The sequence below is a fragment of the Euleptes europaea genome, chromosome 15 (genome assembly GCF_029931775.1).
Source record: "Euleptes europaea isolate rEulEur1 chromosome 15, rEulEur1.hap1, whole genome shotgun sequence".
In the NCBI taxonomy this organism is placed as follows: domain Eukaryota; kingdom Metazoa; phylum Chordata; class Lepidosauria; order Squamata; family Sphaerodactylidae; genus Euleptes; species Euleptes europaea.
Window position 1 is genome coordinate 51,196,417 of NC_079326.1, and position 27,560 is coordinate 51,223,976.

The window sequence follows — 27,560 nt, forward strand, 5'->3', positions numbered from 1 at the left end:
GGTTAAATATTATTTAACTTGTTATAAAGAACTGTTAAGTAACTTTAGACTTTTACATAATAGAATACTAATATAAGCAGAATAATAGAATGACGTTTTGCAACATTTTTTTATTAATATAGAGAAAGCCTTACAATACGTATCTGAGCTTATTTTTTTAATAGTGTATTGTTTTTATACTTATAATGCTTCATCCCTCCCTTTTTTTTCCTGTACCCTTTCAATAATACAAATAAAATCTTTGCAAAAAAAAAAAGAAAGAAAGAAAGGCAATATGCTGGGAAGGTTATTTGAACAAAGAAAAGAGGTTGAGCTGTTTCTAGCCGAGAAGAAAATTAAGAATTTACTAGAGCAGTTTTCTGATTCGAAAAGTCAGATGCATTTGGCTTATCTTGTGGATATTTTCTCACATTTGAATAAACTAAACTTACAGTTGCAAGATTCTGGAAACATAAATTTAGCAGGTGTGGGAAACATTATTATGTTTGAAGACAAACTGCGTGCCTTTATTTGCAAACTTCAATTATGGGTAGGTAAAGTTGGTGAAAACAATTATTCTGCGTTTGTGACATTAAAAGCACTGGTCGATGATAGTAAAGATGACATGATCACCGCGAATATACAAGACAACATCAGAAGTCATCTGCAAATGCTGGTCGATGAATTCCACCGTTACTTCCTGGAATATAACCAGACCGAATCAAAAGATATCCAAAAGCTGATTCACAATCCTTTTGGTATTGCTGTTGAAGAGGTTGCAGAAGAAATCCAGGAAGAGCTCATTGAATTCCAAAATGATAGGCACTGTAAGGATGCGTTTGAATCAGTTTCTCTTGAAGAGTTCTGGTGTAAAAAAGCAATTTCATATCCTACAGTTCGGGGATTCGCCTTGCGATATCTTATGCTCTTCTCCACAACTTATTTATGCGAACAAGGGTTTTCTGCTTTACTTATAATTAACAACAAGACCAGAAATCGATTGGAAGCAAGTGATGATATTCGTGTAGCTCTGAGCAATGGTATTAGCCCCAGAATTGCCCAGCTTGTAAAAAGGATGCAAGCTCAAAAATCACATTGATTTTCAATTAAAAGTTCTCTACTATAAAAAATATATTCAAATATTATTCTAAGTTTAATGTTTAACTAACAGTTACGATTAAAGTTTATTTTCAAATTCTCTGAATTTTAATTTTGAACCTTGGGGTCCCTGCACCGAACAAAAAAGTAATAGTGGTCCCTGGTCAAAAAAAGGTTGGGAACCACTGCTATAAAGGAAGCCACGACCCTCAGTTTGCAAGATCTGAGCAAAGATAGGACGTTTTGGAGGGCTCTGATTCATTCAGTCGCCATGAGTCGGAAGTGACTTGGCGGCACTTAACACACACAGAGGAGAAAGGGGAACTCTTCTACGGCTCAGATTTACCATCCGAGCCAGCTGTTAGGCTCCTCTCATTGGGATTTGTCAGCACCTCTGATAATAATGCGGACATGCTCTGTGCCACAGTAAGCTAACTTTTTATCACGAGGTGTGCGCTGTCACACTGCAGTCCCCAAGAGGGGAAAGGAGAGGTTTGAGAGTGCAGAGGCACTTCTAACAACTAACCAATGAGAGAAAATTGGATTCTCACAGTATCACTTTGGAAGAACAGTCCAATTATCCTTATAGTATAACCTGTACAATTTTTTTTACTGTTTTCAAGTATACCACCAATATCTATATTTTAATCTTTAAAAAAGAAAAGCAGCAAAAAAAATAATCACATTTTTCCAGGAGACATATGGCAGAAGTAGGACGACATTGCTCTAGAATTCCCAGTATCTCTCTCTCTCGTTTGTGAAAAGACATTTAGACTTACTCCAAAGGGCTGACGAATGCACTGCTGGTATTTGCGACTGGGTGTGCTGGATAGCGGGAGACAACAGCGAAAGCAACGAACCTTTGCTTTGCTCTTTCACCTGGAGGAGGAGGACGTATTGGAAAGAAGAGTGAATTCGGGCCCGCAGAGCTACTTGAACAATTTTGAAGTAATTCAGATAAGAGCGTTATCCCACAACTATTGACTGATTCAGATTCTGAAACTCCAGCTTCTTTCAGAAAGGGATGCCTTTATGTTAAACGTCACCTTCTATCAACAAAGAGTATCAGTGACATGGTGGAATTAGGGCTGTCGATTCGGTTCATCCGAACCAGAAAAACAGCCGAATTTTCAGCAATTTGGGGGTTTTCAGTTCAGATGGAACCGAACTGAAAAAAGGCGGGGCGATTGCCGAATAAATTCGGCAGGTTCGGCATTCCCGAACCTGCCTTTTCCCACCTTTAAAGACCCACCGCCAACTTTCCCTGAAGCCGGACGGGGGGCGCAGATCTGTTTAAAGAGCCCCCCGTGCGCCTTCACAGGGCTTCCCTGAAGCCGGGCGGGGGGCGCTTTAAAGAGATCCGCGCCTTCCATCTGGAAGGCGCAGATCTGTTCCCCCCCTGCGCGCCTTCTTGGGGCTTCCCTGAAGGCGGGTGGGGGGTGCTTTAAACAGATCTGGAAGGCGCAGCTGGAAGGCGCAGATCTGTTTAAAGAGCCCCCCGCGCGCCTTCAGGGAAGCCCCGTGAAGACCCGTGGGGGGGCTCTTTAAAGACCCCCGCCCCCTTCCCGACTCTCGGTTTGAAGTAGTGGGCGCCGCCTGGGCAGGCGGCGCCCAGCACTTCAAAGACCCGGCCGAATTTTCCCCCAAACTCCGGATCTCGCGCCGAATTTCGCAGATCCAAAGTGGGGAGTTTGGACTTCGGCACGTCCCAAATTAAAAAAGGCCGAATTTTGCTGAAGCCGAACTTTACTGAATTTTTTTTTTCAACAGCCCTAGGTGGAATGCCCTGTCCTCCTGAAAGGCTGCCTATGATAACAAGCTGTTATTTCAAACCACTCAGTTTATCATCCCTTTACAAGGGTTTGTTAGTTAGAATAAGGATGCTTCTCACATGCAGCCTTCCAGCTACAGTCTAGCCGTGACCCTTATAAGCATAGACCAGGTTTCTTCCACCATCAATATGAGCAGCTGGTACCCAGGGTTCACTGTCTTTCATGCTCCGCAGTGCAAGGTTTCCTATGTGAAGGCCTATCTGGTTTTCTAGATCGTAGTCTGTGTGATTATCTTTAGCTGCAGTTAGAACATTTAATAAAAATTGTAACAGGCTCACCTGCTTGAAAAAAGTGTGTGACAGAAGACCTCTGGCTGAAGGCCTAGATCCCAGGAGGAGGAAAAAAAACAAAGCTTAGGATTTTACCCTTTTGCAAATGGAGCTAGCTGACAATTTAACTTTCCCTTCTCTTGTGGCCTATTAGCAGAGTTGATCGATCGACGGGGTGGGGGTGGGGGGCGGAAATCAAGTAGAAGCTTTCCATCTTAACCAGAATTTCTACTTGGTGAATTCCTCTTAAGTAAGCAAAAGACATTTCTTTTTCAGGATCTGCAAATCCTAACAGCTTCGATACCAACAGGACTGTCCACCAATTACAGATATTTTTAGTGGATGAGCCAATTAAAAGGCAGATGAGCTGAAATTAATTTGCATATTTCCAAAACCTAAATATGAGTACCAAAGGAACGCTGAGATAGGATGTTTTTGTTTTGTTAAATTGCAAGGCTACAGCTCACAGAAGAAGAAAAAATTGCTTAACATTTTCCCATTTCTGAATCGAAGTAACCTTAAAGTATAAAATGTGCCCTTCTCTCCTCCCTCTCCATCAGCCAACTAAAGATCCAGTTGCAGAACTACTTTGGAAGGATGCTAATGGGCATCATTCACTCGCACTCATAAACAGAGAAGCACTCCCCCCTCCCCGCCTCAAGAAAGCCCCGTTTTTGCCTCTTATCAGCAGGCACACACACAGCTGCATGTGCTCAAGGAAAAACAGGAGAATTGGAGGCCTGTGCTAGCCAGCCTTCCTTGTCTGCCACTTGTAAGCTAGTCATGTTCAGAAGTACAAACAACAACAGGGCAAATGGGTTGAACCGAATGAGAATCGCGCAGGTGCGCTTTGGGAAGAGGCTGTGGCTCAGTGGTAGAGCATCTGCTTGGCATGCAGAAGGTCCCAGGTTCAATCCCCGGCATCTCCAGTTAAAAGGGATTGGGCAAGTAGGTGATGTGAAAGACCCCTGCCTGAGACCCTGGAGAGCGGCTACCGGTCTGAGTAGACAATACTGACTTTGATGGACCAAGGGTCTGATTCAATATAAGCCAGCTTCATGAGTTCACGTGTTCACTTTCTGTTTCATCCCAATGTCCCATGACACTGTGGTCATGCACCCGTGCCAAGGAAACGGGCGGTGAGAAAAACCACAAAGGCCCACCAGAACTCTTCACGTGTGAATGCTACACACGTGGTAAAAGCAAATCGAACCCCAAATATTTATAATCACCACTCTCACTGAACATTTATCTCCAGTCTTGGGAAATGGCTACAGGTGTGTGTGTGTGCGAACGAGCTTGCTTCTGGTTACTTTGACTTGTGTTTATTGCATGCAGCCTCGGTGTTTTCATGCAGAATTCTCCTAATGGACATAGCACCTGGCTTCCTGACTATCTTAGCTTTCTTTATACATATTAAAAAAACACTGTACATCTGCAGAAGGCTACAGCCAGCCAGCGTGGTGTAGTGGTTAAGAGCATTGGTTTGGAGCAGTGGACTCTGATCTGGAGAACCGGGTTTGATTCCCCACTCCTCCACATGAGCGGCGGAGGCTAAGCTGGTGAACTGGATTTGTTTCCCCACTCCTACATATGAAGCCAGCTGGGTGGCCTTGGGCTAGTCACAGCTCTCTTAGCCCCACCTACCTCACAGGGTGTGTTGTGGGGAGGGGAAGGTGATTGTAAGCCAGTTTGATTCTCCCTTAAGTGTTAGAAAAAGTCGGCATATAAAAACCAACTCTTCAAGTTTCATTCCTCCCCCCACATCCCAAAAAATTGCTAGGCTAAACACATACCTTAACAATATGATAGAAAATACACGAGGTGTACATAATTTCAGACTCATGGATAAGATGAGGTTTTCAAACCACTGAGAAGTAGTTTGAACACACAATTTTAACCACGCTCCATGGGGACTAATAATCGAACAGATTCTAACTGCGCTTTTGCCACATTGCAGAGGAATTACCTTTTCTCGGGATCCTGCTGCAAGCAGAGCTCTATCAAGTTATGAAAAGCAGGGGAGAAGGTCTTGGGAGGCGTCTGCAGCCTCTCGCTGGTCATCGTGCGCGTCATGCTCTCGCCGATTCCGGAGTCAATCCCCGACCGGGAATTTTTTATCCTGGATTCACTGCATGGGAAAGTATTGGAACTCCAGGGACAGTACGGGGGGCCTTTCAGTTTCTGCAGCAGCATCTGGTAGGAAGGTTTCAGGCAATACAAAAATAAAAACCCAGTCACTCTGACAGCCTACACAGGATAAATAATCATTAGGGCTGTGCTAAAACTGCCCATTTTGATTTTCTGATCAAAAGCAGTGCTTTGGGGGGTGGGAGGCAAAAAAAAATTAGGCCATTTGTGCAGGGTCAATTCTGATGCTCGCTCAAGGCTCTTTTTAAAAAATGCGACCTTTAAAATGCTTATTCACGGTCCCGACGCAAAAGGAGAAATTCCACACACACCCCTCCACTCGCCTACTCCTTTGTTCCTTCCATTAGGCAACCGCCGTTTTGCACAGCTAACGCACGGCTGTCATTTTGCATGGTTCCTTGAGGGGATTCTTCGAAGCAAGGCCAGAGCAAACACAAAAGGTCGCATTAAAGGTCCTCTTAAGAAATGCAAAGCAGGTATGTGCCAGCTTTGCAGTCACTTCCTGAATGACGGTTCAGCATGAAAAACGAGCCTTGGGTACTTACCAGTGAAGGCTCCTTCTGCTCTGGGAGACGAAGGCCATCTTCAGCTCGGGTTCTTGTGTGTGCTTATCCGGGAGGCAGGAAACAAAACTGCAGATCTTCCCCTATCCTGCAGGAAGTAGCCCCTCCCATCTGCTGCAGCTCCAGTATTTTTAGAGCTTGACCGTAATCTCCCTGCAATAAATTCCTTTTTTTTCTTTTTTCTTTTTTTAAACAAACATGAAAATTGTACAAAAATGCCAGGAGGAGCAAACAACAAATAACAAGGCAGAAAAACGCCAACTGTACAACGAAATATACCAAACGGTAGAACGTCTACGATCTCTGCGTCTCAATAATTTATAAATATTATCATTTGTTTGCTTGTGAACAGGTACCAGAAAAAGGGTAAGGAAAATATGAAGGTGGAAGAGTCTTAATGATCTTAATTGGGAGGGGAAGATGGCCTTCGTCTCCCAGAGCAGAAGGAGCCTTCACTGGTAAGTACCCAAGGCTCGTTCTCGCTCTGTGAGAGAAGGCCATCTTCAGCTCGGGACGTACAAGAGCTTAGGAATCTGGGTGGGTGTAATTAAGACTCCTCCACACCCTGTAACACCTTTTTCCCAAAGGTAGCCTCAGCGGAGGAAATCAAATCCAATTTGTAGTGCCGAATAAAAGTAGAAGTAGACGACCATGTGGCCGCTCTGCAAATTTCCTCTACTGAGACATTTCTGGCAAGGGCGGCCGAGGTAGCCGCACTCCTGACAGAATGAGCTGTGATGTTCACTGGTACCGGTAAGCCAGAGGCCTTGTAGGCGTGAACAATGCACTGCCTAATATTGCTGCTGATGGCAGCCCTGGACATCGCCCTTCCCTTATTTGGAGCCGTTAGAGTGACAAATAAAGAATCCGTGAGTCTAATATGATGGGTACGTTTAATGTAAATTCGTAACGCTCTCCTGAGATCTAGGGAGTGCCAAGATTTTTCCCTAGGAGAGGACGGATCTGGATGGAAGGTAGGGAGGACAATATCTTGTTCTCTGTGGAACCTGGTGTTTACCTTCGGGATGAAGGAAGGATCAGGACGAAGAACCACCCTGTTATTATGGAAGATGCAAAGATGAGGGGCAATGGACAATGCCCCCAGCTCAGACACCCTGCGGGCCGATGTTATGGCTGTTAAGAAAAGTACTTTGAATCTAAGCCACTTCAGGTCCACTGTCCTGAGAGGCTCGAATGGTGGTTTAGTAAGAGCCGTAAGTACCGTATGTATCTTCCAGGTCGGAAATCTGTGAGCCACTGGAGGGGAGGTAGATTTAACCCCCTTAAGAAAGGCTTTTATGTGAGGATGGTTGAGAAGCGGGTATCCGGATACCCGAGGTACCAGAGTAGCTATAGCTGCCAGTTGCCTTCTCAAGGTGGCACACTTTAGACTGATCTTGCGGCCTTCCTCAAGAAAGGCTAGGATCACTGAGATCTTAGGTTTAAGTGGATCCACGGAACTTTTCTTACACCAAGAATGGAAGACCTTCCATGTGGCGTTATAAATGCGAACAGTGGATGGGCGCCGCGATGCCAGAATAGTATTTACGATGTCTGGAGTGTAACCCAAGTCTAAGAGCCTCCTCCTTTCAATGGCCATACGGTCATTCTGAACCACTGAGGATCCGGATGACATACTGGGCCCTGTAGAAGGAGGTCGTGTTGGACTGGTAGCCTCCATGGTTCCCTGAAGGACATTTCCCGGAGAGCCGGATACCAAGGGCCTCTCGGCCAATCCGGAGCTACCAACAGCACTGTAGCCTTCAGAAGACGTATGCGGCGTATTACTCTCGGGATTAGGGGCAGGGGGGGAAAGGCGTAGAGGAGTCCCGATGGCCATGGTGCCAACAGGGCATCCGTCGCTTCTGCTGCTGGGTGTTTGTACCGTGTGAAAAATCTTGGGATTTTGCGATTCGTGTTGGATGCAAAGAGATCCACTAATGGATCTCCAAACTTCTGGGTAAGTTGGAGGAACAGTCGGGTTGAGCTCCCACTCTGCTTCGTCGATTTTTTGACGACTGAGCCAATCGGCCTGCACGTTTAAGACACCCTGAATGTGTTCCGCTGTCAATGACCGTAGATGATGTTCTGCCCAGGTAAGAATCAGCGAGGCTTGTTTGTGAAGGGTGGACGAACGAGACCCCCCCCCCCCTGTTTGTTGAGGTGGGCCTTCGTGGCCACATTGTCTGTTCTTATTAGTAGATGTGTCATCTCTATCTGAGGGGCAAAATGTAGAAGTGCCCTCCAGACTGCTTTTAGTTCGAGGAGATTGATACTCAGACCCTGTTCTGATTGATTCCAAAGGCCCTGAGCCGGCTGGCCTCGGAATGTGGCTCCCCATCCCGACAGGCTGGCATCTGTAAATAGCTGTTCGGGAGGGTCGTGAATGTAAGGAAGACCCTTGCACAGGTTGTTGGTGACAGTCCACCAATTTAGAGTCAGACGAGTGGCATTGGGAATAATGAGGTTCCTGTCCCTCTTCCTCATAATGTCTTGTTGGAACTGCAGAAGAAACCACTGAAGCGGCCTGGCATGGAAGCGCGCCCAGGGAACTGCTGGAATGCAGGAGACCATGTGTCCCTGCAGTTTGGCGAGGGTCATTAGTTTGGAGGAGGGAGACCTGATTACCTTTTTGGCAATGGCTGCAATCTTGAGAGCCTTGTCCAGGGGGAGGAATAGAGAATTCTGGGCAGTGTCTATCAATACCCCTAGGTGTAAAAGTCTCTGAGTGGGTTCCAGGTGACTCTTTTTCAGATTGACCAGGAACCCATGATCTTGTAGCGTCTGTAAGACCAAGGTCGTATGTCTTAGGCTCAGATCTCTGGATGGAGCACATATGAGATTGTCGTCCAGGTACGGGTGTACCTGGACCCCTTGAGCCCTCACCAGTGCTATCAGGGTGACTAATACCTTGGAAAACACCCTTGGGGTGGACGAAAGCCTGAATGGCATGGCCCGAAACTGGAAAGGAAGGTTCTGGAAGGAGAACCTTAAAAATTTTCTGTGGGATGGATGCACCGGAATGTGTAAGTAGGCTTCGGTGAGATCTATGGATGTAAGGAAAGAGCGGGGGCGTAGGGCCTCTTTGATGGAAGTTAGAGTCTCCATCCTGAACCGCCTCTTGATGACATACCTGTTGAGAAACTTGAGGTCCAGGATGGCCCTCCAGTCCCCGTTCCTTTTGGGGACTGTGAAGAAGTGAGAGTAAATTCCGCAAGAGCGCTCTGATGGCCCTACGGGTTCTATGGCCCGGATGTCTAATAGATGCTTTACTGCCTCCGCAGTGCGCAGGCGTTTTGTCCTGGAAAGAGATCGATGAAGGTATGTTACGCGGTCTGGAGGAGAACGTGCAAACTCTATTTGGTACCCCTGGTTGATGACCTGCATCACCCATGCGTCCGATTGGACGTCCGACCAAAGGGTAGCAAACTCCATGAGACGTCCCCCCACTGGGAGAGAGTTGGCGTCACTGCTTAGTTCCCTGGCGGGAATTGAAGGATTGTCTATCAGAATTTGGCTGTGAAAATCTGGGCCGCGAATAACGGCCCCCCCTTCGAAAGGAGCCCCGACCTTGTGACCACTGTCCCTTTCTTTGGTCAGTGCGAAATCTATGGAGTGTATGGGAGGACCTGAAAAAAAAACCAGAGGAGCCTTTGTTGTCCCTGCGAAAACTTTTGGGCAGGGCCTTCTTTTTATCCTTTGTCTCTATAAGAATGGTGTCGAGCTGATCACCAAAGAGTTTGTCCCCTTGGTATGGGAACCCCATCAGTTCCGCTTTGGAATGGGTATCCGCCTGCCAAGGTCGGAGCCATAGAGCCCTCCTAGCGGCTGTCTGAGTGGCTATTGCCCTGGCAGAAAAGGACAGAGTGTCCAGAGAAGAGTCTGCTAGAAAGGTCACCGCCTTGAGTACTCTGGATACTCCTTCCAGAGCTTTTCTATTGTTTTCAGGAATCAGTTGGTTGAGCTTTCTAGTCCAGACTATAGCGGCCCGAGAAATCAGGGCGGAGGTGACCGAGGCACTAATGGCCATGGCAGATGCCTCATGCGCTCTCTTAATGGCCAATTCCGCTTTTCTATCCAAGGGATCTTTAATAGGTCCCATACTGTCCCTGGCTACCACATCATAGGAGTGAAGTGCCACTACAGGAGCCTCCACTAGGGGGATCTGGAGTAACTGTGTCGAGGGCTTAGCTAAAGTATAAAACTTTTTTGAAATTGCTGTAGCCTGCTTGGAGGCCAGCGGTTTCTCCCACTCTGCCTTAATAAGAGTGGAAAAATAATCTGGCACAGGAATGGTTTTTTCTGGGACATTATGTCTGTGGAAGAACTCTTTTGCTCCTCTGAGTTTGTCTGACTCTAGAGGTTCTGAAACTTCCGCCAGATCCAGAGCTGCCAGGGATTTTGAGAGGAGAGATTGAAATTCTTCCTGTGGGAAGAGCCTGAGTTGTTTTTCTTCAACCGGAGGGGTTTCTTCACCTGAAGAGAACTCGCCCTCCTCTAATTCTACATCAGAAGAGTCAGGGGACATAGAAACATTTATTATTGGGGGGTGCCGGAGCTTTTCTGGCGGCTTTGGTGGTACTGGGAGTTAATTCCCTGCTGGTGTGCCGAGGGTTAGCTTGAACCTCAGTAGAAAAGACCTCCTCGCGAGTAAGGGCCGGAGCCCCGTCCCCTTGCAAAGATGGAGTAGGGGATTGCAGGGCCTGCAGCCCTTCAACAAAAACACTCCTCACCAGCTGAACCAACTCTGCTTTTAGGGCTAAAAGACCACTTTCGCCCCCACCCGCCTCGCCAGTCTGTACCTCACCGGGCGCCGTCCGGTCTCCGCCTGTTACAGTCTCCGTCCCGCGATGTGCTGCTGCTGGCGACAGCGCTAAACGTTCTGGGACCTCGGCCGCCATTAGCCCCTGATCGAGGGCTGTAGTGCTAGCCGGCATTTCAAGCACGCTGTGGGGTGCAGTTAAGACTGAAGGCTCCTGGCGGGGCGGGGCGGGCTGAACGGCCGAAGCCGATGCACTAGCCCGGGGCGCTTTGATGAGAAGGCTAGAAGCCGCGCCTCTTGTCTTTGTCTGCGTCAGGCTAGGAGCCTCGCTTTGAAGCCTCTTACTCCTTTTGTGCGCCTGGCTAGAAGCCGCGCCTGTGGTGTCCTTTTTGTTTTTTAAAGCCTTATCTGATTTATCTAAGGCTTTGCGCTTCTTCCCTGAAGGGGAAAGCGAAGCTCCGCTGCAGGACGGCTCGTCCAGGCTGCCAGTAGCCGCGGTAAGTAAACCCGGTACAAGATCCTGAGGTGAAATGAAGTCGTCACCCCGGGCCTCCGCCATCTTGTTTGGGCGGGAAAAATTTATTGCCTAGCCGAAGCTTGAGGCGTAGAAAACCAATTCCAATTTTTTTTTTTTTTTTTTTTTTTTTTGCACGCAGACACGATAGGGAGCAAAAAAGGACACCAACAAGACAGGAGGAGACAGTTGAGACACAAGACTAGATATATTTCCTTATCTGAAGCAGGGAGACAAAAACGAACGCTGCTCTCCCGTCAAGGCAGGAAACAAAACTGGAGCTGCAGCAGATGGGAGGGGCTACTTCCTGCAGGATAGGGGAAGATCTGCAGTTTTGTTTCCTGCCTCCCGGATAAGCACACACAAGAACCCGAGCTGAAGATGGCCTTCTCTCACAGAGCGAGAACTAAAAAAAATATGTGGGGGACTTCAGCTTGGAACGCGTTGCTAATTACCAAGCATAAATGGCCAATTAGTCAAAAAAGTCTTAACTGTATGAATGTTCACCTCTCCCCGGCACAAAGCAGTTGGCATGAATATTTCTGCCATCTGCTACTGTTTCTGCAGCCAATCAGGGAATCCTGTGATGATGTCACAATGCTACTTAGCCAATGAGATTGGCTACGTGATACCGCCCTGAAGAGCAAACAAAGCTAATTTAGACTGAGGGCTGTCCTTCTTGGACTGGCCCCGCTAATGATCCTAACCAGTTAGGGATCACAGAGCAAAAGCAGTGCCGCCGCTTCATGAACAGGCTAACACTTGGATCCCCTTTGGCAGCCATCAAAAGCGCCCAAAAAAAGGGGGTAAGGGCAGTGGAGTATATTTGACACAGTGCTGACGAACATGCTCACAGATGTCAAACCTCCCTCCTTTCCACCTGAGAACACTGTTCCAGAAACATCACAGCCACCTTTCTCTTCATAACAATATATACCTGGTCTTTAAAAAGGACGTGCTAAACCAACAAGCTGAAGAATTGCGTGTACCTGTGTGCGAGGCATATCCTGAAACGGTACACGCCCGTTAGCTAATTCACATGCTGTAATCCCCACACTGTAGATGTCGGATTTCACATTATATCCATATATATCCTATGAAAGAAAACAAAGCGTTGATAAACTCAGCTGCTGAATATCTACTTTGTGAATACGCAAGAACTTCTAAATGCCAGAAGCTGAATATTTTTGTTGGAATGTTATTGTTTGCCTGGGGATTACTTCACTTGGGCCTCTATGATGCAGTGTCCTATAAAACTGAAGTTACTAAATTTCGTCCTTGAAACAAAATTTGGAATTAGTAAGGTTATGCAACCCTGAGCTTTTCTGTGCAGAAAAGAACAACCAAAATGATCAGGGGACTACAGCAATTGTCCTAGGAAGAGCAGTTAAAATGCTTAGGGCTGTTTAGCTTGGAAAGAAGGCAGTTAAGGGGAGACATCGTAGAGGTCTATAAAATTATGCATGGTATGGAGAGAGTGGACAGGGAGAAGCTTTTCTCCCTCCCTCATAATACCAGAATGCGGGGTCACCTGCTGAAGCTGGAGGGTGACAGATTCAAAACAGAAAAAAGTATTTCTTCACAAAACACGTAGTTAAATTGTGGAACTCCCTGCCCCAGGATGTGGTAATGGCTGCCAACTTGGAAGGCTTTAAGAGGGGAGTGGACATGTTCATGGAGGAGAGGGCTATTCATGGCTACTAATCAAAAGGGATACTAATGATGCACACCTATTCTCTCCAGGATCAGAGGAGCATGCTTATTATATTAGGTGTTTTGGAACACAGGTAGGACAGTGCTGCTGCAGTCATCTTGCTTATGGGCTTCCTAGAGGCACCTGATTGGCCACTGTGTGAATAGACTGCTGGACTTGATGGACCTTAGTCTGATCCAGCATGGCTTTTCTTATGTTCTTATGTGTTGCTGCATTGTTAAGGACTGGGAAACAGACCAATCAGGAGATGTCTTATTCTTCCCATATGCACTGGGTAATGTGAGCCAGAGGTTGAAATATTAACTATGCCTATATTGTGTTATATACACACACACACAGGAAGACACCATCTCTACTAACCTGTCTCAGTAGTTCAGGACTCAGCCAAGGAAGCACTGATGTACTAAACTGGGGGAAGTCGTATACAGCTTTTAACCTTTGTCCATTGTTGACTAAACTGTAAAGGTGGTTTAAGCCAGACAGATAAACTAGGCCATCCCCGGAAATCAGTATGTGGCTAGCTTTAATGCTTCTGAAACATACGTAATAAAAGTTTTAGTTAGAAGAACAATTCAGAGAAATACAACTTGAGATAGCGGGTGGCACAGATCGAATGCTCCCTTATCTCTAACCTGACAGCCACTCCCCTAAAGCACACAAAACACAGAGAACGTCTAGTGGAGATCGACAGCTTGTGTTAAGTCTTTGAGCTGGTGTTGATCGAAATAAAGAAGAGTTTCTGGATGTGGGAAGTACCAGATACTAGTGTACAGATATAGTGCAATTACGCTGAGAGCCAGTGTGGTGTAGTGGTTAAGAACGGTGGTTTGGAGCGGTGATCTGGAGAATCGGGTTTGATTCCCCACTCCTCCACATGAGCAGCAGAGGCTAATCTGGTGAGCTGCATTTGTTTCCCCACTCCTCCACACGAAGCCAACTGGGGACCTTGGGCTAGTCACAGCTCTCTCAGCCTCACCTACCTCATAGGGTGTCTGTTGTGGGGAGGGGAAGATGATTTGTAAGCCAGTTTGATTCTCCCTTAAGTGGCAGAGAAAGTTGGCATATAAAAACCAACTCTTCTACTTCTTCTACCTTCTCCCCCACCCCTTTAAAGGGCACACCCAGTAAGTTCTGGCCTGATTACAATCAAAACTGAGAAAGCAAGGGCTGAAGCTTACAAAATCTCACACTGCAATAATTTGAAACTTCGCTATATGCTTCTTCACAATACCTGTGAATGTAGCCATGGTGGTGCATGTAGCTTAACCCGCTAATGGCGCCAAACAGGATATTTCCTATCAACGCTTCACTCATGCCGTCAGGGAAATAAGTCCTCAGCAGATGACTGGCTGAACCTAGGAAAGTTGCATGAAACTTGCAAGTAAGTTGAAAATATTTATTTTACATGGACAAACATTTTGCTGCTGCCACCAGAAAAACGAGCCCCACAAACATGATCCCTTTTGGTGCTTGGTGGTCTTGGGCATTCAGGCCAGCCCTGTGGGAAACAGCTTTTTCTTTGGCCAGTGATCACTAGTGCGCCCCCTCCCCCAACCGCTTCTTCCTTCATGTAAAAAGATCCACTGGTTTTCCCAAGGCAGGGACTTTAAAAAAAGGAAGCTATTTGCTTGGTTAGAGCCAGCGTGATGTAGTGGTTAAGAGCGGCGGACTCTAATCTGGAGAACCGGGTTCGATTCCCCACTCCTCCACATGAAACCTGCTGGGTGACCTTGGGCCAGTCACGGTTATCTCAGAACTCTCTTAGCTCACCCAGAGGCAGGCAATGGTAAACCAACTCCAAATGTCTTTTGCCTTGAAAACCCTGCATGGTCACCATATGTCACCTGTAACTTGATGGCACAAATACACACACACACATATTCGCTTGGTTATAGTTCTTTTAAGTTTGACAACTCAACCCTGGTACTACTTATGCTCGATTACCCTGTGCAGACACAATAAAATCAATACTTTTCTTTTCAAACGAGATACTTACTATAGGCCATGAAAGGAGAAATGACCCAGAGCCAGCTTCCAGTGGTGAACACTGCCCAAAGGGTCATGATATTGGGATGTCGAAAGGCGTGGCATAATGTCACCTCATTCTAGAGTGAGCAAATGTTTTGATCATTTAGAAGACAACAATTAAGGTTCCGCGTACAGGTTCACTACTCGTCTGAAGAAAGTCTTCAAATGAATGGCTTGTGAATTCTTGCAATGTCAGAAATGTAAGCTCAAGCAACTTGACAAAACTGTAATTCAGCGTGATCATTAGTTTCTGAATGTTTTATGATAACATTTGTGGCCCAGCACATCTAGAGTTACATTCATTCATTTATTAGATTTCTATAGCGCCCTTCCAAAGCTCAGGGTGGTTTAAAATACAATAAATATCACAACAATATAAAATTAAAAACCAAAACTTATTCCAATATTACAGTATTCAACACTGTGTCAGAGGCATCAAATCGGCCAGCAGTTACACTGAGGATAACAGACCAAACTAGCGGCCTAAATCTGGTGGAACGCTTTGTAGGCCCTGTGGAATTATTGTTCCTAAATAACCTCACAGAGCAGTGGTTTTCAACCTTTCCTATCTTATGTACCACTAATCAGTCTATCAAAGAACCTAGATCCCACCATGATGGAAACAAAAAGCTCACTTTTTCTGAGAAAGACTTTTAGTGAGTTCACAGGCATTCCATTATTGTAGTTATCATTTACAGGAATTATCATTTACGGGACATAAAAAAATTGCAGAAGCACAGTGGATAATCCCAGGCAGGGAGGGTCAGCAGGAAGCCGTTACCAAAGACACTTGCTGGTGTGCAGGGAGAACGAAACACCAAGCGTCCAAGGTTACTACAGGCAGAGTATCCCTTACTCGGATATCCCATGTCCGGACTGATCCGAAAACTGGATCCTTCAAGCTGGCATGCAGGGAGATCCATGCTGCCTGCTTTCAGTGTTTTCTCTCACCTAAAAAAATAAAATACAGTGTACACTGCATCGTGGGTGGAGACTGAAAGCCTGCTGTTGTTAGTTAGTTTGTTATTTGTTGTTGCTCTTGTTTAACAGCTGGTACAGGTACTGTGTTGAGATATACCTTTGCTTTCTGATGGTTCAATGTACCCAAAATTATTAAGAACATTGTTTAAAATTACATTCAGGCTATGTGTATAAAGTGTATATAAAACTTAAATGAATTTGGGTCCCATCCCCAAGATATCTCATTATGCACATGCAAAAATTCCAAAATATTCCAATATACGGAAAGATCCGAAATACGGACCATTTCTGGTCCCAAGCTGTTCGGATAAGGGATGCTCAACCTGAAATAGCATGCCAAAAGGTTACATATGGATAATCCGTGGCAGGCAGGGTCAGCAGGAGACAGTTCATCCCATTTGTAGTGGGCACAGCGACGGAGGGAGAGCGAACTCTTTCATCATCACGGAAACCCTGCACCCCACCTAGAAAACTTCTGCATTCCCACTGGTTGAGAACCACTGCTGCGGAGTACTTGTTCCTGGGAACTTTATGTCACATTTCAGTTTTTAAAATCATGGTTTCCTTCACAGCTCAATTCCATCACTCCTTCAAACGTGAAACGTCTGTTTTATACTTGCAAAGCTTTCAAGCGTTCTTCAGAACATCTCTCCAGATCTGTAATCCTAACAGCCACCGGCCTTCCTGTAGGGATATGGCGGGCGAGGTAGACCGAAGTCAAGTCGTTGCATCCCTTTCCTGTTAGCAGAAGAGGTCGGCCACACTTAGCAACTTTGTTGGTTCTCTTAGTCATAGAATCATAGAGTTGGAAGGGACCACCAGGGTCATCTAGTCCAAGCCCCTGCACAATGCAGGAAATTCACAACTACTTCCCCCACACACCCCCAGTGACCCCTACTCCATGCCCAGAAGATGGCCATGAGAGGGAGGGAAATTCACAACAACCTCCCACACACAACTACCTCCCCCACACAACCCCAGTGACCCCTACTCCTTGCCCAGAAGATGGCCATGAGAGGGAGGGAAATTCATAACTACCTCCTCCACACACACCCAGTGACCCCTATTCCTTGCCCAGAAGATGGCCATGAGAGGGAGGGAAATTCACAACAACCTCCCACACACACACCCAGTGACCCCTACTCCTTGCCCAGAAGATGGCCATGAGAGGGAGGGAAATTCACAACTACCTCCCCCACACACCCCCAGTGACCCCTACTCCTTGCCCAGAAGATGGCCATGAGAGGGAGGGAAATTCACAACTACCTCCTCCACACACCCCCAGTGACCCCTACTCCTTGCCCAGAAGATGGCCATGAGAGGGAGGGAAATTCACAACTACCTCCCCCACACACCCCAGTGACCCCTACACCCTGCCCAGAAGACAGTCATGAGAGGGAGGGAAATTCACAACTACCTCCCCCACACACCCCCAATGACCCCTACTCCATGTCCAGAAGATGGCCATGAGAGGGAAGGCATCTTGGCCATCTTCTGGGCATGGAGGTGTGGGGGGGAAGTAGTTGTGAATAGTCTTAGCTATTGTTTCACCACTTGGCACTCAAACCATCTTGGCATTCTAGTCAATGGATCAATGAGCTGTGGAACAACCGCCATTCTGAGACAGGATATCGCAGGGGTCCCCAACATGGTGTCCATGGGTGCCATGGCGCCCGCTGACACCTTTGTTGGTGCCTGCCAAGTGTTTTTAAGGAAGTGAGCAAGGCCAGGTAGGGCTTTTGCCCAGCAAGGCTTCTGATTGGCTGTGCAGATTTTTAAAAATGTTACTTTGGCACCAGCTGCCCCCACAGCACAAGGATCTGCACTGTGTGATTGAAGTTAAGCTGTGGCAATCATTTTGTGGCTGGCTCTGCCTCCTGTGGCTGCCATTCTGTGGCAGCCATTTTGTTACTGCGCCCACCGTGCTTTCACGTCAGAATTCCAAATGTGCCCGCAAGCTCAAAAAGGTTGGGGACCCTTGGGATACAGCCAATTAGCTGGTTTTAAGACTACATCTGGCTTAGATCAATACAATCTCATGATTGTTACCTATTTCCACCTGGAGATCATAATGTGATACATCGGAGGACCATGATATTTGTTCATCTCCTCTTCTAGGTGAATGGCTCCAAAACACAGCAGATTCATCTGTCTAAATAAGGAACAGATTTTAAACATTTTGTTTTTAATGCTGAAAAATGCAGCAAGCGGTGTAATGGCTCAAAAAGGCTTGCACACCTGCCAACATCCAAACCCTAAGCATCTTTCAGAAAAAAAATGGTAAGGTTTTTTCATTCTGTCTACATTTATGCTCATTTTTCTTAAACCACTGCATTGTTCATGTTAAGGCTAATCAGTTGTTCCAAGACAAAAGCAATGCATTCTGTTTGGAGGAACTGAAAGATGGGGGTAGGAAAGTGACAGACAGAAATAAGAAAACAAAGATGAGAGACTGGGGAGAAATGGGGAAAGGACACTTAGAGGGAGTGAGATGGACAGGAAGACAAGGAAGGGGACAAGAGAACAAGTGGGGGGGAAGAAATGAAGTTGGCAGACAGAAGAAGGGAGAAGGAAGATGATGTCCCCTGTCTAGCAAGCACACACATCCTGGCAGCAGTGGGTACATTACTGAAAAGAGAAGGGACAGACACACTGACACACCGAGAAAAGGAAAAACTGGAGGATGCAGCAAACTCAGTTCATGGTGGCACTAACAGTGGGCTTGTCAGCCGCTGGACATGGGGGGGACACTAAATCACTCTAAGTGTAATCTCTTGAATGGGGTGTTCCTCTCTTTGTCTGAAACTGGTAGCTACCCTCTGACCCCCCCTCCTTCTCTCTCAATAGCCATTGTCCTCTCTCTTCTCCACATGGACTGCAGTGGAGACAGACGTTTCTGCAGGCCTCTCGTGCAGAAACAAATATCCTGTACTTGCACTCACGTGATGCCGGAATAACTGGCCACTTGTGTTAGGGAAATGTACTCTTTAGATTAGGTTTCTGTCTTTCTATCAACTGGGACTTGAACGTGAACAGAATCTACTTGAATAAATGGAAGTTTTACTTTTTGCAATTTACTTCTTGGGAGGATTGATTTACTGCACTCAATATCACGCTTCTCAGACCAGGCAAAACTCTGCAATGTTAACCAAATGTACCCAATATACATTCATATGTCACAATGAACGAAGGTTTGATCCAACACCAGTTTATTCAAATGTTCCAGTGCCGGTTGTTCAGCACACTGGTTTGTTTGTGGGTGCTAAGCTTAAACCACAGTTTAACCTTGCTTGTTAACTTGCTATTACCTGTGGCTTCTGCATGACCAAACTGAGAAAGCCCAGCCTTATTCAGGAGCACAATTCCTCTCAGCCTCCTACATACAGAAAAGGCCACAAAGAGCAACAGAAAAACCTGGCTCCCCACCCCCGCCGCTTCTCCTTACTCATGCCCAAGGTAGTGACTCACCAAGCAGAAGTACGTTGCTTCAGCCTCTCCAGTGGGAAAAGTTAAAAGACAGTGGAACAAAAGATCTCGCTTAATCATATGCTTTTATTCAGTTTGCCAACATACACAATAGAAACTGCTCTTCACAGAATGAAGTGGCCATCAGAAGGGATTCACAACCTGCCCTACCTTCTTCCCTGCTGTTTGATTAGCAAGTCCTTCTATGCATGCATGCACACAAAGAGCACTCAGCCGGCTGCACCGCTCAAGTAGTTACTAAACAATCTAGGAGTAAAAGGTGACTCGGATGGTTAAGTAGTGCGATGCCTGCAGTGACCCCCCTGGCTCCCCACATACCAAGCCATAAGGGAAGCGCATGAACTATCGTCCTGTGCGATGGTGGATATTCCTCTCGCCCCATTTCTTTACAAAGGAAAGCTGCCTGCCCAAGACAGTCATATTTTCAGTTTGAAGAGATTATATGCTTGCATTAAACTCTGGTTTAATATTAAACCAGGTTATTTAAGAGAGAAATTTATATCTAAACCCCAAAACATGTAAGTTTAATGTTTAATTTAAAAAAACACACACACAATTTTTATCTGCCTTGTTCAGGCTTCAATCCCCACCCCTCCTCTAAACATACCTTTAAAAACATTATTCGACTCTCAGAATTGCTTAATTGGCTACGATAATATTAATGGGGTTTTATCCTAAGCACCCATGTGAAAAACTAGAGTAAAGAGGTAAAAGAATGCAGTTTCCCACAGTAAAAACTATGCACAGCGCCTTTCAATTTTATTTCCAATTCTTTATTTTTTTAATTCAGGAACTGGGTCATGTCGCAATGCTGTGTAGTTTAATTGGGTGCCTCTCAGTTGTAAGATTAATAATATGTCTGGTTAACAAACTCCTACGTTAGCCTGCAATAAAAGACATAGAGTGCACAGCATATTTTATTTTAAAAATTAATGTCACTTAATAAAAATATCCAAAATGGTGAACAATAGAAGAACACGAAACTCTAAAATAAACTGGAAAAGAAAGATTAACACAACCAGTAAAATTAGGTGTCTCTCAGCAAATAAAATTAATTAAATGCTGGCTCTGATTAATAACTCAACAGAGATTCTACATCACGACGGTGCTAAGTGGAAAAGCCCTATGCTGCATTCGCCAATTTCCACCAGTCATAGCTGGCAATGGGAGCATTACATGTATGAACACATGAAGCTGCCTTATTCAAATCAGACCCTTGGTCCATCAAAGTCAGTATTGTCTACTCAGACTGGCAGCGGCTCTCCAGGGTCTCAGGCAGAGGTCTTTCACATCACCTACTCCTTTTAACTGGAGATGCCGGGGATTGAACCTGGGACCTTCTGCGTGCCAAACAGATGCTCTACTACTGAGCCATGGCCCCTCCCCTGTATGCATATAAGGCCTGAACCACTGTAATGATTCAGGTGCTGCTACAGTGGATATAACCTCCATAAAGAGCACACCGCAAACTTCTAAGGAAGTGGCCCTTGATCTTCCTCACGGCACTAAAGAAAACACCCTGCCCAGACTAAATATAGTGGGCATTTCAGTTTGGACACCCAGTAACTGGGGCTAGCTGAAAATAACAAGGCATGCTCTTTTTTATGGCATGACTGCCAGAGGCCCAAAATAATTAACACAGGCCAAGTGAATATTTGTTTCCTCTTACCGAGTCTTGACTGCTGCTGTCCTCAGAGTTCTTTTCTGCTCCAAAGGATTCAACTCGTGTCCGTAGAATACAGGAACAGTCCTGAAATGCACAAACGCTACAGTGTGCGCCATGAATTGTATATCATACAGCTTTGTTCCTATTCATAGTCTTACTGTGCAATCCTAAGAACCCTTTCCTGGGAGCGGTAAGCTGCAGTACTGCAGCCAAAGCTCTGCTCACGACCTGAGTTCGAGCCCAAATGAAGTCAGTTTCGGGTAGCTGGCTCAAGGTTGACTCAGTCTTCCATCTTTCTAAGGTTGGAAAAATGAGTACCCTGCTTGCCAGGGGTAAAGTGTAGATGACTGGGGAAGGAAATGGCAAGCCACTCCGTAAACATAGTCTGCCTAGTAAACATTGTGATGTGACATCACCCTATGGTTCTGTGATGACCCAGTGCTTGCACAGGGGACTACCTTTACCTTTTACTCCTGAGTAGGCCTGCTTAGGAGTGCTCTCTTATTGACTGATCTATAATAGAATGGAGCTGGTACCCTCACCAAATGGTAAAGGAACCCATCCAAGCAACAGCATAGCTCTGCTTACTAATCCAGATGAGTAGTCAAGAACTTCTCCAAAGTTGTCTTGATCTGGACACACTGGACAATTAACGCTTGAGTGTTTTCCTAAAATGCTGTATGGCCAATCCATATCAAATCCATACAGAGCAACTTAAATCAGACATGTGGCTGCATAGAATGGTGTTCAACAGCTACATGTTCCCAAGCCAGACCAACCGTGGACCACCACTATTGAGTTCTCACTTTCTTGGCTGCAGCCCTTTCTTACAACTCAAAGAAGAACCCACAAAACAAATAGAGGAGAGCAGGCCCAGGCTGTGTCTCTCAACGGGCAAAGTTCTTGAAGAACTGGACTTTCCCATTCTCTCTGTTATTTAAAAAAATCTAGTAAAATTTAGCTTAAAAGATAAAGGAACCAAAGGTAGAAAAAAGAACACATGAACACGTGAAGCTGCCTTATACTGAATCAAAGTCACTCTTGTCTACTCAGGCAGAGGTCTTTCACATCACCTACTTGCCTAGCCCCTTTAACTGGAGATGCCAGGGATTGAACCTGGGACCTTCTGCATGCCAAGCAGACGCTCTACTACTGAGCCACAGCCCCTCCCCTCAGAAAGTTATGTTGATTTTTTAAAACATAAAAGCCAAGGCAAATTTCTCTCCAAAACAAAACGAAAGGAAGGGTGAAATATATGCTTACCAAGCAAGACATGGAACTGCCTTAGTTTGTAGGAAATGTCATGCAAACCCATTTACCCTGAAACAACATATTTAAATCAAGGTTACTTTCAGCCCAGAATCCCAATACAAACCAAGCAAAGGTGCCGCTGAACCGTAAACCCTCAAATCTCTCCCCACCCACACATTCACAAGTTACAGACATCAGAACCATGAACAACTGTCTTGGATGGAAGCAATTCTTCTGGGCACATTAACTCAAAATTATCACAAGTCAAATTCAAGTATCAATTAGTTACATAGGGAGTCCCACAGACTTAGCACAGAGGACCATTGTGAAAGGAAGCACACACCGGACAGGACTGTTCCTCTCACAACAGCTCTATCACATGAGGCTTAATCTCCTGTAAAGAGGTGTACAGTTGTGAGTTGTCAAGCTGCTGCAGAAGCACCACATTTTATGCAGACAGCTCTGTCCCAAATAAAGCTCAAAGAAACTATTCTACCCAGCTTGCAGCAAGTTCCAACTGTGCACAGTACCGACTGGCTGGTGCTTTGAACATCACACACCTTCTTTACCAACCCAGATTGCTTTGCAGCTCCTTTTGAATGGGTTTTCTTTTCTTTTTTTAAAGCAACAAACGTGCTTAAATGGATAAATATTCTTGCAGTGTTAACAGCAGAAAAGGGAACGCCCTGACTGAAATAGCGTCGGAGTGGAACAAGATTATGATGGGGTAGCAGTGTTAGTCTGTCACTAGCGGTAGAAAAGAGCAAAAGTCCAGTAGCACCTTAAAGACTAACGAAATTTCTGGCAGGGTATGAGCTTTTGTGAGCCACAGGAGTGGATCAAGATGGACTATTGAGGCAGATATTCGAATCATGAAGACTGTAGAATGTTTTGTAAATGCAGGTGAAAATAAAGTAAAAGTCCAGTTGCGCTATTTTAAAGACCAAAGTCAGTTCCTGGATAAAGATTTCTCTACAATTTACTCAGTTTGTGCAGCTCTGCTGTGTAATCACTCTGTCAACACTCTCCAAGGAGATGGGAGGGGGTGACAAACATCCTGCTTGAAACAGGTATAGAAGACAGCAGAATTTACTTCTGAGCAAATACTCAGAGGACAAGGCAGCACACGTGACTTATGATGGGTAGACTTATGATGGGTAGACAATGTAAGTCTGCCAATAGCAGTACAAAAGAGCCAGAGTCCAGTAGCACCTTAAAGACTTAACAAAATTACTGGTAGGGTATAAGCTTTTGTGAGCCACAGCTCACTTCTTCAGATGCCTTAAGCTTATACCCTACCAGAAACTTTGTTAGCCTTTAAGGTGCTACTGGACTCTTGCTCTTTTCTACTCTGACTTGCTTAGTGTTTTAATACCCTTTCACTACGCCAGAGAGAGCACCTCTACAGTGAAGGAGCATGCTCCATGTGCCTTTCCCCAAGTCAGCAAGGGAGAAAGAAAGCAGTTGCCTGGTCATGAATGGAACAGAGGCATAGGAGTGGGGGAACATGATGCCCTCCAGCCCCCCAAATCCACCCCTATGGCTCCTCAACTTTGCATAGAAACTATTGCAACAAGCGACCCGAGACAAATGACAGCTTGGTCACCCAGAAGCATGACACAGAACTGGAGCAAATTTTAAGTCCGCATGAGCAACTGTCTATTTTTTCCTCTTATGGCGACACGGTGCTGGCTAATCCGCCTCCCTTATACCCTTTTAACACCTCCAAAATAACACCCCACGGGGAGACTTCCATGCCAGCATGGGTCTCTGGGGACACCTCAAAAGGCTAATACTTTGTTCTCTCTCTTTTATTCTAGCCCAAACTTAAAAGTTCGCCTTCTGAGGTACCCCCAGAGACTCCCTGGCCGTTTTGAACGGGAGGTTTTGCCTTGGATTTACCTCTCTCTAGAGGCACATTTTTCCCCCATCCAAAGTCTCAAAACTCTGCCTGGGGGCTTTTTTTTTTAAGTTTTGAGGATTCAGATGAGGGGGGAATGCGCATCTAGGGAGCAGCCAGTCCAAGACAGAACCTCCCGTGCATAAATGGCAAAGTCTCAAAACTCTGCATGGGGTCTTATGTTTGAGTTTTGAGGATTCAGATGGGGGGGGGAGAATGTGCATCTAGAGAGCAGCCAATCCAAGGCAAACCCTTGGCATAAATAACAACGTCTAAAAACTCTGTATGGGGGGTTTATTTTTGAGTTTTAAGGATTTGGGCCATTTATGCATGGGATGTTTTGCCTTGGATTTGCCGCTCTCAAGATGCACATTTTCCCCATCCAAATTCTCAAAACTCAGCAATAAGCCCCCATGCAGAGTTTTGAGAATTTGGATGGGGAAAGTGTGCAGCCTAGAGAGTGGCAAATCCAAGGCAAAACCTCTTGTGCACAAATGGCTCTTTGCAAAAACAAAAACGTGTTGATTTTTCTCATGCTGAATAACGCACTTTCAATCCACTTTGAAGCTGGATTTTACTGTGTGCAATGGCAAAATCCACTTTCAAACAATCGTTAAAGTGCATTTGAAAGTGGGTTGAAAGAGGGCATTATTCAGCATGTGTGAAAGTAGTTTTGTGTGTGTGTTAAGTGCCGTCAAGTCGCCTCCGACTCATGGCGACCCCATGAATGAAAGTCCTCCAAAATGTCCTATCTTTGACAGCCTCGCTCAGATCCTGCAAATTGAAGGCTGCGGCTTCCTTTATTGAGTCAACCCATCTCTTGTTGGGTCTTCCTCTTTTCCTGCTGCCCTCCACTTTTCCTAGCATGACTGCCTTTTCCAGTGACTCTTGTCTTCCCATAATGAGACCAAAATACAACAGCCTCAGTTTTGTCATTTAGCTTCTAGGGAGATATCAGACTTGATTTCATCTGTGTTAAGTGCCGTCAAGTCGCCTCCGACTCATGGCGACCCCATGAATGAAAGTCCTCCAAAATGTCTTATCTTTGACAGCCTTGCTCAGATCCTGCAAATTGAAGGCCACGGCTTCCTTTATTGAGTCCGTCCACCTCTTGTTGGGTCTTCTTCCTCTTCTCCTGCTGCCCTCCACTTTTCCTAGCATGACTGTCTTTTCCAGTGACTCTTGCCTTCTCATGACGTGACCAAAATACGACAGCCTCAGTTGAGTCATTTTAGCTTCTAGGGTCAGTTCAGGCTTGATGTGATCCACTGATTTGTTTTTTGTTTTTTTGTTTTTTGGCGGTCCAGGGTTATCCATCACACTCTCCTCCAACACCCCATTTCAAAGGAATCTATTTTCTTCCTTGAAGATAATTCACAGTGGGTAGCCGTGTTAGCCTGTCTGCAGTAGTAGAAAAGGGCAAATGTCCAGTAGCACCTTAAAGACTAACAAGAATATTTTCTGGTAGGGTATGAGCTTTCGTGAGTCACAGCCCACTTCTTCAGATACCAAGTGAGCTGTGTCTCACGAAAGCTCATACCCTACCAGAAAATATTCTTGATAGTCTTTAAGGTGCTACTGGACTCTTGCCCTTTTCTATTTTCTTCCTATCAGCTTTCTTCACTGTCCAGCTTTCACACCCATACATAGTAATAGGGAATAGGAAGGCGACACAAAAGACTGCTGGGTTTGACCCCTGGAGACGTCCGTGCGTCTCTTCCCCCCCCTCCCCATATTTCACTGCCCCTTCCCCAAACACTTACCTCAGCCCCTTCCTCCATCCTGGACCCCAAAAGGCGACGTTATAACCCCCCACCACCACCACCACCAATGGGCCCCCGGCTCTTTCTTCTCACCGGGATGGGCGTAGGCAGCTGAGGCGAGGGGGCCGCGCTCCCCAAGGAGCCCCCGACGGGACCGAAGGAGCCCGAGGGAAGAAACAGCTCGGCGCCCCCCCTCAGCGACCACCCTTCGCCCGGCTTCGCCTCAGAGTCGCGGCCGTTAAACGGCTCCAGCCAGCCCGGAGGCGCCTCGAACTCGAAGCCCCGCCCCGCCCGAGCAACTGTCACCGGGCCCGGGCCGGGCCGCGCCTCCCCGCCGGGAACTACGAGCCCCATGATGCAGCGCGGCCCGCCTCTGGATGGGAACAGGAGGGGGAGAAAGCCCGTTCCCCCTCCCGCTGCACGCCGGGAGCGGTAGTTCGAAGCGGGCCTCCGCGCGGGGATGGCCTCCGACCGGCTCCGCTTGGGCGCCATCTTGTGACCTGAGGCGGCCCTCGCCGTCTCCTCCTCCTTTCTGCCTACATGCCTGCCTTCGTCCGGCCCTCCAAAAGAGGGAGCTGGGGAGGCCGCCGCCAATTGCAGCCGCCGCCGGTGGGTCGGGAAGAAGCCGACCTGGACCTCAAGCTGGTAAGGGGGGCAACGGCTCGCCTCGGGGGCAACCCGCCTTCCTCTCTTTCCTGCCCCCCCCAACCCCTTCCCCTCCGTCTAGCCTCCTCCCTCCTTCGCCTGGTCCCGAGCGCGCCTACTCAGGAGTAAACGGCATTGACTCCCGGTAGAGCTCAGCCCGCCGCCTCCTATCCGGAGCTGCTCCTGTCTAAGCCGAATTTGCCCAATTATGCGCGGGAGGGAGGTTTTGCCTTGGGTTTGCCGCTCTCTAGAGGCACCTTTTCCCAATTTTGCATTCTCCAAACTCTGCCTGGGGTGGGGTGGGGGTCTTATTGTTGAGCTTTGAGCATTCAGGTGGGGGAAATGTGCCTCTAGAGAGGGGCAAACCCAAGGCAAAACCTCCCGTGCATAAATGGCCAAAAAATAAGCCCCCCTGCAGAGTCTTGAGAATTCAGATGGGGGAAATGTGCATCTAGAGAGCGGCAAAATCCAAGGCAAAACCTCCCACGCATAAACATTTCCCCCCCATCTGAATTCTCAAAAACTCTGCTCGGGGGCTTATTTTTGACTTTTGAGGATTTGGCTGGGGGGAAATGTGCATCTAGAGAGCGGCAAAACCTCCCGTGCGTTTTCGCCCTAGGATCGCACTGAGATAGAATTTTTTTAAAATAAATAAAGCAGAATTTTTTTAAAATAAATAAAGCCCATATAGCAGCATGCCCAGGAAGGATCAAGCCGACCTCCTGCAAGACTAGCGACCCGCCCTGCAGCCCTCTCCTTCAAACTGACCTTTCCCACTTCCCCTCCTAAATTTACCTCTCTTTTTTTATCCTTATTTCCCCTCTCCCTTTTTAAATCGGTCCTAATTTTACCTCTCTTTTTTTACCCCGTCCTCCTTTCTTGGCTTCTCGCTGAAAACTGCACAGCATCTTTTTCAGAAACGAAGAGTTAGGCTTTCTTTTTTTAAAATGGGGTTGTT

At 46.5% G+C, this 27,560-nt stretch overlaps 1 protein-coding gene across 2 annotated transcripts in view; it reads right to left on the reverse strand.

Annotated features, from left to right (window-relative positions):
- Positions 1 to 1,773: 1,773 nt before the first annotated feature.
- STRADB (STE20 related adaptor beta) overlaps positions 1,774 to 27,560 on the reverse strand; it is a 53,428-nt gene continuing 27,641 nt past the window's right edge. The window contains exons 1-12 of one of the 2 annotated variants that reach the window (XM_056861094.1): positions 26,051 to 26,120; positions 22,307 to 22,363; positions 21,047 to 21,127; positions 17,941 to 18,043; positions 16,508 to 16,629; positions 14,879 to 14,987; positions 14,114 to 14,237; positions 13,243 to 13,414; positions 12,158 to 12,262; positions 5,148 to 5,374; positions 3,188 to 3,230; positions 1,774 to 1,956 (exon numbers count right to left, since the gene is read on the reverse strand). In XM_056861094.1, coding sequence (XP_056717072.1) covers positions 1,804 to 1,956; positions 3,188 to 3,230; positions 5,148 to 5,374; positions 12,158 to 12,262; positions 13,243 to 13,414; positions 14,114 to 14,237; positions 14,879 to 14,987; positions 16,508 to 16,629; positions 17,941 to 18,043; positions 21,047 to 21,127; positions 22,307 to 22,318 — 1,251 coding nt within the window. In that variant the 5' untranslated portion in view covers positions 22,319 to 22,363; positions 26,051 to 26,120 and the 3' untranslated portion in view covers positions 1,774 to 1,803. Of the gene's footprint in view, positions 1,957 to 3,187; positions 3,231 to 5,147; positions 5,375 to 12,157; positions 12,263 to 13,242; positions 13,415 to 14,113; positions 14,238 to 14,878; positions 14,988 to 16,507; positions 16,630 to 17,940; positions 18,044 to 21,046; positions 21,128 to 22,306; positions 22,364 to 26,050; positions 26,121 to 27,560 lie in introns of those variants that run through there. The other variant, XM_056861095.1, reaches the window with a different exon arrangement.